Source organism: Cryptotermes secundus, unplaced genomic scaffold, assembly GCF_002891405.2.
Source record: "Cryptotermes secundus unplaced genomic scaffold, Csec_1.0 scaffold468, whole genome shotgun sequence".
Taxonomy (NCBI): Eukaryota; Metazoa; Arthropoda; class Insecta; order Blattodea; family Kalotermitidae; genus Cryptotermes; species Cryptotermes secundus.
The window spans coordinates 2,700,266-2,709,506 of record NW_019721526.1 but is presented as its reverse complement, the minus strand read 5'-3'; the positions used below and the strand labels follow the sequence as shown (position 1 = coordinate 2,709,506).

At 36.1% G+C, this 9,241-nt stretch overlaps 1 protein-coding gene across 1 annotated transcript in view; it reads left to right on the top strand.

Annotated features, from left to right (window-relative positions):
• The first annotated feature begins 603 nt into the window (after positions 1–603).
• LOC111875549 (polymerase delta-interacting protein 2) overlaps positions 604–9,241 on the top strand; it is a 12,007-nt gene continuing 3,369 nt past the window's right edge. The window contains exons 1-4 of the mRNA XM_023871886.2: positions 604–874; positions 3,484–3,639; positions 4,394–4,493; positions 8,501–8,678. Of these exons, the coding sequence (XP_023727654.1) occupies positions 780–874; positions 3,484–3,639; positions 4,394–4,493; positions 8,501–8,678 (529 nt within the window). The 5' untranslated portion in view covers positions 604–779. The remainder of the gene's footprint in view (positions 875–3,483; positions 3,640–4,393; positions 4,494–8,500; positions 8,679–9,241) is intronic.

The window sequence follows — 9,241 nt, the reverse complement described above, 5'->3', positions numbered from 1 at the left end:
ATACATATCTTTGATACTGAAAGCTGGCAGAGAATATTCATAGAATGCTGAGAAAAGTTTTGTGTCCAGAAAGACTGTAGTTGGCTGGTTGGGCATTTATGTGAATCTTGACTATAAACAGGGCTTGAAGGGGGGCGGGATGCCGCGGGATGGTATCCCGGTTCTTTTCTAAATGGCTTAAAACATCCCGTTACTTGATATGTTGGGATTTTGGACTTTATCCATCGTCCTGGTTTTTAAGATAACAAATAAAAACACGACGTTTCGGAAACTGGATCTGTTTCCGTCCTCAGGTGAAGGAAAACACCTATTCAGTTGGGTCCCTTAGAAAGAGCTAGCCTCAATCACTGGACGATGGATGAAGTCCAAACTCCCTACATATCAGTGTGTTATACACCATCGTCATAATCCTATAGTAACTACATCCCGTTACTTCTTTGGCAGTAAATGCCTATGAATTAAAAAGGGAAAACCATCCCGGTTCTATTTTCATTCCACCTCAAGCGCTGATGTACATGGATCCCATAAAATGATATTTCGCGTAGTATCTGATTCGTAACATCTACTTCCATCCATCTGTGCCATTAAACACCGTCATGGAGCTAGTACGAGTACTAACACATTTTCGAAGACTGTATCATTCCGAATGTTCATAATGTAGCGTTACGCGTAGGATCTGTGATTATCAGGGACATTTGTAATATGTAGTTGGCTGAGCTGTAAAGCCATCATACGTGATTAGAATTTTGTTAGATGTTTTGATTGTATACATAATCGATATGGAATTAATGATAGGACTGACAAAGTGTGTAAAGAAAAATCTGTTAGGTGTAACCATTCGAATATTCACTGATCAGACTATGCATTACACGAGGTGAGTCAGTCTAGGAATATGCTTGTCGTCGATATAAGTTCTTTGTGCTTTTGTTGTAAATAAACAATGTCACATAACCTTGAAATCATGAGTAACTTTGACCGCAAGGTGAAGGTAAAGTTACAGATGTCCTTGTGCCTAATTAGTTAACCATCACGCCATGAAGATGTATGGGCCAGTGGGGGTGCAGCTTCACCATTCCTGACCTGGGCACTATGGATGTGAGTGGCCAGCATCACATCCTGGCTGCTTTACTTTTGTAGAAGGAGCCGCCGGTACCCATTGGATAGGAAAGTGGATGTGCCTCAGAGCCGGTCTGGGCCCTGTGGGGAAGAGAACAATCTCTAACCCCTGCCGGGAATCGAACCGCGGCCATCCAGCCTGTAGCCCATTAATATACAGACTGAACTATCCCGGCTCATGACCACAAGATGAAATTACAAATAATTAATGAATTATACTGAGGTCAGTAAGTTTAGTGGAGAAAAATATTGCAGTGGAATAAATTACTTTGTGTTTACAATATTTGAAAATAAATGTATAGAACAGAACACAACTTTTGCAGAGTATATATAAATGAGATACTGAGTGTTGAAATGCCTTGTTTTATTGTCACTAGCTTTCTGCATATAAACTCCTTAGTAGATGGTAGCATGTGCAGCTGGCACAACACATTTTTTTATATATTTACTTAATTAATAACATATTTACAGTCTACTCTCGATAATATGGAGTAATAAGTAAATTTGTTCTAAGTAGATGTCTTGAGTAGAGAAGTCATCCACGGATGATACTCTGACAGGCCCTGTAGAGGATTGGTGATGGTTTAAATCTTCGTCTTCAGCGAGTTGTGGTAGGTCAGACTGCCACTGTCTCCTCAGTCTTCTTACATTTGGTGGGTTGCTAATTTCTATAACTAGTATGTTATTGTGTTCGAGTATGCTTTGATGGTAGAATGTTGACAATCTATGTATTTCTTCTATGACAGATGTTATTTGCAGATGATTGTGTGTGGTAAAGTTGGACACATACCTAGGTGCTTCAGTTACTGAACACAAGAAGTTGGATTGAAGTTGTTGAATTATTTTTGTGTTTGATGGTTTTGTACAGCCCCATAGCTGTATGCCATATGTCCATATGGGTTTTATCATACACTTATATAGTAGAAGTTTGTTTTCTATGGATAGCTTACATTTACAGCCCAAAAGCCAGGAAGTTTCTCGTAGTTTGAAATTTAATTTCTGACACTTTGTTTTGAAGTATTTCTGCCATGTCAGTTTTTGGTCGTGGTATAATCCCAAGTATTTTACTTCGGTTTGGGTCAGTATTTGCATATAATTGATGGTAACCTGTGGGCAAATTGTGCGTTTTGTGGTGAATGTAACTTACACTGATTTTGTCTGGTTTATTTTGATTTTCCATTTGATGTACCACTGCTGGAGGAGGTTTAAGTGATGTTGAAGATATTGTGTTGCTACTGCTGGATCATTATTTGCTGCTAGCAGGGCTGTGTCATCCACGAAGGTTGCAGTTGTATTGTTTGTTATTGGCAAGTTTGCAGTACATATTAAGTATAATAGAGGCCCCATCACACTTCCTTGCAGTACACCTAATTTCACTGGGTAACAAGTGTAACCAGACTCATGATAGCCCCTGTCTGTGCCAATCCTTCCACAGACACCATGAGCAGGAAGTTAACTGTAGACGATCATAGTTAGAAATTTGGTTCTTACAGCCATCTGTTAACATGCCATGTGTACAGTAGAACTTGTCCAGTATGGTGACTGGCACTTTGTCCCTCTCTTATAGTTCTCTCTGGTTTCTGGGAGAATATTTGTCTGCTTAATGTTTTCAGTGAAGAAAATTGTTCCAGCAAGAGCATATTCTAGTCTGGTCAGTGCATACTTTGAGATGCATAATACTGTCTTTAGAAATGTAGTGCCAAGGTGAAGAATGATGGAGCTATACCATCACTCCCTCACACATTTTCATGATGTGCTTAATTAATTAAGTAATTAAGCTTATGTATTGAAGCATCTTTAGATTGTTTTCTGTAAGGTGTTTCAAGATCGCATAGCTCACTGCAGGGGAGACTTTGAAATCGGGGAATGGTGTTGCTCTGCCAACAGATGGCACAGTTAGGTTCAGGATGTCATGAATTGCTCAGAATACAACCAAACCTATGTCCTGGCTGTGTAGATTGAATTGTGTTCTGCTTGTTTGCTGCCAGGTTCTTGAATCATGCAACAAGATAGGTAGTTGTATGAAGGTGGAACATAGTTGTTTGTATTCACTGAGTAGGTTGGCTCAGTTCCAATCATGGCCAGGACACCTACTTTCCTTGGTTGAGGTTTTTCATTATTTTCCTCAGTCTTGCCAGGAAAATTCTGGAATAATACATTTGACTAGACCATGAATATTTTGTTCCATTCCTTTCCAATTCCTCATTCGTTAGTCATCCTGTCGTTTGACACTATACATTCAGAACTGTTGACATCATTGTTAAGTGAACTATAACGAAATAAAAGAGTTATTTCTGTCTTTAAGAACATAATATGAAGTCAAGCTGTATGTTCATGCTATAAATAATGTCTTCCATGTGCTTCCAGATTAGCAGAAGTTGGGAGATTAGAAACACCTAAAATTCAGGGTAAATATGACACTGGTCAGTTATTTCTACATCGAGTATTTGGGTATCGAGGTGTGGTCTTGTTTCCATGGCTGGCAAGAGTCTATGACAGGGATATACCTAACAAGAGAGATAGGTATGCATCTCTTAATATTCACATATCTTCCATTTGTTATGAGAATTAAAACAGTATTTGCTTCCTTATGTTTCATATAAGTGTGTGTAGCGAATATGTAAAGTCCATACCGTACAACAGATTTCATGTGAGGCAAATAATATTTGTTTATCTGAGACTTAAAGAATTTCAAAATTGCATGTCTTTGCGTATGTGCATGCGCATGGGGATGCATGTGCACACATGTGTGAACCCCTACACAAAATGGTATTTTAATTTTGTTTGGATGTGTTCATGAGAACTGACATTTATATTGTTACTGAAGTAAACCACGTTAGAAACACGAATTTGAGAAAATATAAAATTGGGGATTTGAAACTTAAAATGCAGGAAATATTGAAGTATTTAGAATCTATGTCTTATCAAGCATTTGCATATGTGTTGTTGCAAGGGAAATGCTAGAATAAACATAAAAGACCTGAAAATGCCAAAAAAAGAGAGATTGCATAATTCTTATATATTTTGTCATTAATTTTCATCTTCTATAATGCTAGGAATGTTCTTCCTCACTGTGACACCATCTTCACGAAAGAAATTGTGTAGTTAATCACACGGTCTTACCAACTTGAATTAATAAGCATTATCTTTAGATTTTTAAAGATGGTTTGTATTGAGAACATTCCATGTTATAAATTTTTTTTTCGCTTGGAACTGTATTCTAAATAGTCAGATTCATTTCTTCATAGTATCGTTATGTCCTTGTTCTTGTTTGCAGCCCAGATGATGCAAACTATAATCATGTGGGCAAGGAGGTGAAGGGACGGACACACACATTCTATCAGGTGTTGATAGACTCCAGAGACTGTCCTTACATTGTAGGTACTGGTATATGCGCATCCACAGAAATGAACTTACAGGAGGTTCACTTAAAACAGATCCCATGTACACTTTGTATTTTGGGCTTTCAAAAGGCAAAAGACAGCCTTCATCAAAAACTAAAATTTTAACAATGACCTGGCACTTCGCCAGCTTTGGAGTAAAAGTTCAGAGACTTGTCCTTAGACAGTGTCTATAAAAATAAACATATTACCAGAATAATATCCCCTGTATGAAGGAAGAAACTACATACTCATTCACGTTGTGAAAAAATCTTGTCCCAGTCGTACTAGTAGTACAGACTTTTTGTACTGAACTAGCAGAGCTGTGAAAGTAAGATTCATATTAATGTTAATTAGGCATGTAAAATACATTTGGTTGGAAATGGAATTTCCAGAATCATTGAGAATTGTCTAATTTGCAAGGTTTCATTAATTTTGGTGTATCTGTGGTTTGGTCTTATAGACCCTCTTCAGAAGGATATCAGTACAATTAGGATCCACTATCACAATATGTTTTATAAATGCTAAAATATACATACAATGTCATCACAATACAATGAGTAACAAATTAATGTTTTTAACAACTAAGTGTATGTACATGTCTCATTGCTTGTTTGAATGACAAAATAATAATTTAAATGTAGCTACTAATCTTTCAAAAAAGAGCTGAAACATTTGGAAGAATGATAACTGATTAGAATTTCAATCACAGATAAAAAGAAAGCAGATTCAATTCAGGACATACTTGACACCATTCAGTTCACAATGTTTTGTCTTTCTTTCTCCGGTCCAAAAATGTAGAGATTAGGATGTACTGAACTATGATTTTATCTGTTATTTTTATGGGTGTGAAATTTGGTCTCTGATATTAATGACAGCATGGATTGATGATATATGAGACCTTGGTGCTGAGGAGAATATTTGGATCTAAGAGGGAAGAAGTAACAGTAGTCTGGAGAAAGCTGCATAATAAGGAACATCATAAATCACACTCATTAATAAACTGTGTGAACTGGAAACCATCATGCTTTGGTTGCCGAAGAACAACAGAAAGAGCTTTTAGAAAGAAACCCATGTTGATGACAAGGGGACTTTAATGTGATATGTACAGTCCACAGCAAAGATAAGGGCTGAAAATAAAGTCTTAAACCATTATGAATGTCAAGTACATGAAAGTAATGGGCAGGGTGGATATTGCTGAACAGTGCAAGGTGACGTGCAAGACATGGTCAGGAAATATCTGAAAGAATACTACATGAAGATATTTGGGCACCATCATTGACATTGCAGTCTTCAACTCCTTGGCCTGATGCAAGAAGAATGAAGGCACTAATGAAGAAGTATAGAAATTTTACATGTATGCCATGCGGATCTGCATAAGCACCACTATTGATGGCTGCTGGACACAAGGGTACTAACAGTTCCCACTCAAGAAGGAGATGCCAGGTATACTTTTCTGAGAAGTTTAGGAGAGAGAAACAGTCTCTTGCTGTCCAGAGCATGATCTTCCATGCTATGTGGTACCACATGGTAAAGAGTTTTTAAATATAAACTGTGCCTGCTACATCTATAACTACATTATCACCGATATGTGCTGTATGTAAAATCTTAATCTTCTCTACACTGTGTAAACTTTATGTAGAAAAGTCAACAGAAATTGTGTTCTTCTAATATTACTGTTCCTTGTTTCATATTTAGAATATTTACAGTGGAAGGTTGTAAAATTGGACATATTAGCTTTATGATTTTTATCCATCTGTCCATGTGTAAGAACCGAAGGACCATTAAATAGATTTTCATGAAATTTTGTATTGTAGAATTTTGCTTAATTTTGTCAACACATTTAAATTTTTATTGAAATCAGACAACAATAATGGACACTTTCTGTGAAGACCTACATGCTTTTCTACATGTAAAATAACTTGCTTTTAACTCGCTGAACCTTTGTTGGGATACAAAATATTTTGAACAAATGCTGTAGAGGAAAATGAAACACACATTTTGTGTGTTATGGTCTTTGACATATTTAAAAATATGGGAGTGAACATGCCAGAATTGTTATGCTTTGATACATTCTTTAATTTGTTTAATGTATAATTTTTACAATCTATTTGTGTGCTACATGAGCTTGGAAGCAGATGAATGTTTGTTGTAGGGAACTGTAAGTAGGTAACGAATAATGAAAATGTACAAGACCATGTCTGTTGCAATTACAGTGATCTATGGAGTGTATACATCCATGAAACTGTTACAGTAACCTGTAGTTACACATTATAAATGTTCAGTAAATTCAGTCATCAATCCAAACACTGTCTAGTCACTAACATAAAACACTATGTTCTATATGTGTGGTTTGTATTCACCATGCAAAAAGGCTTTACATGAAGCATTGTAAAAGAATTAAAAGTGTTAATTTGTATATGTGTCTGGTTCTGCTACTTTTGCCACTATTGCAGGTACAGCAGTTTATACCTCTTAAGCATCAGTACAATTCTTCCAGGCTACACAGCATCATGGAGACAGTAATCTCCATACATATTAATGGTTATTGTGTAATATATGTGTTTTAATCATGAATCTGCAGGAAAAAAACATATTCAAAATCTGAAATTTTAACTTAAGCTACTTTTATGAACCTCTTGATAGTTATAACCATGAATAATATTTATAACAAGGAGTACTTACCAAAGTTGTTGTGAATACTGCACATATATTTTTCTTTTGTCTAGAAATATAGTTTACCTAGCAGATGATATGTGAAGAAAAACTGAATAATTGTGTTATTCTTGTAGTCATTAATGATAATAAATAATTTATTTAGCATGTCAGTATGAAGGAATAAACTCGATCTTTTGTGGTAAGATAAACCCCACAGTCTGTTAAATTTCATTCATTCATTCATCAGTAATCTGTCAAGACGACATGTCCACAGTCTCTTCCAAAACAGTTCCTCCACTTGATGCGATCTAGAGCTTTCTCCTTCAAATGAGAATATCCTCTTCTGTCCCCAAGGTCATCCAGCATCTTCTTATGTCTTCTTCCTCGTCTTCTGGTCACTTCTATCCGCCCCTCTATCTTTCCTTCAGTAACTTCTTTTAGAAGGCAGTTACCATGTAAGATATGACGAATCCAATTAGCCTTCCGTTTTCTTATTTCGTGTAGGATATTCCTCTGCTCACTGACTCTAAATAACACTTCTTCATTTCTCACATAATCGGTCCAACTGTTAAATTTCATACCAGTAAATATTAGGAATCATATTTTTATAAATTAACATCTTTAGAGACTTTTTAGAAGTACAGACATTTACTTGAAAACCCTTAAATGATTATCCATTGAAGAGGTTAATATCCTTGTTCATTATGTTCTGTCATATCCATTTACTGTATAGTTCTAGAATGTGTGGATTTCTATTCTTCCTGCCCCCTGTATGCCTTCATAGCCTGGTGAATAGGCACAGAGGCACACTATTACCATAACTCCTACATGTACCTAGGTCATCCAAGTGATTTTTTTACCCTAAAACTTCTCAAGAAAAAATTTTGTTAGAAGTTAACATTTTCCAATGTGTGCTACATTCATCCACCAGTTCTTTGATTTATCTTTCTGATAATATTAGGTGATAGCACAAATCATGGAGCCCCTAATTCACAGTTCTCCTGTTATTTTGTCTATCTTAGATCTATATATCTTCACCTGAATACTGGAGTGTACTGTGTCCATCAGCACCAAATTTCAGGAAAGCGTGTCTGACGTTACTTTGTCTTCAGTTCAGGTGTGACTTAGAACAAATACAGTCTGAAATCTTACACTCACAAGTAAGGTAAACGTATGGAGTATGTGGAGATAGTGCAACACAGTATATAGAATCAGAAAAGTGTATTATCTCATTTTTACCTAAATCTGGAGATAGAAAACTCCAGTACTCAGGCAATGATATATTTAACATATCAAATATTTTTATAATAATTTCTTTGTACCTATATTATCTGTTGGAATTTCAGCGGGCTCAGACAGAAGCTGTGACATTCCTTGGCAACCAGGATAGCAGTCGCAGTTTATACGCAATCCCAGGTCTGGACTATGTTGCTCATGAGGACATTTTTCCTTATACTACAACAGAGAAGCAGCCTCTACAGCATGAGCTGTTTGATAAATTTCTTATGTATTATCCTGACAAAGGTACAAGCATTATTGATACAGTTTTATGCTTGAATTTGTTCTTTAAAAATAGTTTCTAATCATACTGCACATTTGTTACTTAAGTATTGTGATTTCAGGAACACATGATACTTTCCATCTCTTGATATGATAGCTAAGGAAATTTGTAAAGTAAATAAATCTGTTTCCACAGCTCTTCTTTAACTCAGAACCACCGAATGGATTAGCATAGTAGTAAGGTTTATTGAAGGCATTAACTTCTGTTGACAGTACATTGCACTATTTAACATCATATGTGTGAGGTGCAGCTGCTGAGCATTGGATTATTTCGCTATTAATATTATTATCACCCTAAGTTATAATCCTGCTTCCAGCCCTGTATACTGTGGGGGATTTAAAATCACCTCTTCAGGAAAATGAAGGTTACAATTTTGTATCTCAGTCTGTTACTCTCAATAATAGATGAAATGGTATTAGTCAGAATCCAGAGGAAATCTTCTCCTACAGATATTACGATCAACAGCATGTCTTGGCACATGAAAGAACATAAGTTGGAACATACAGTATCTTATTACATAGAACAC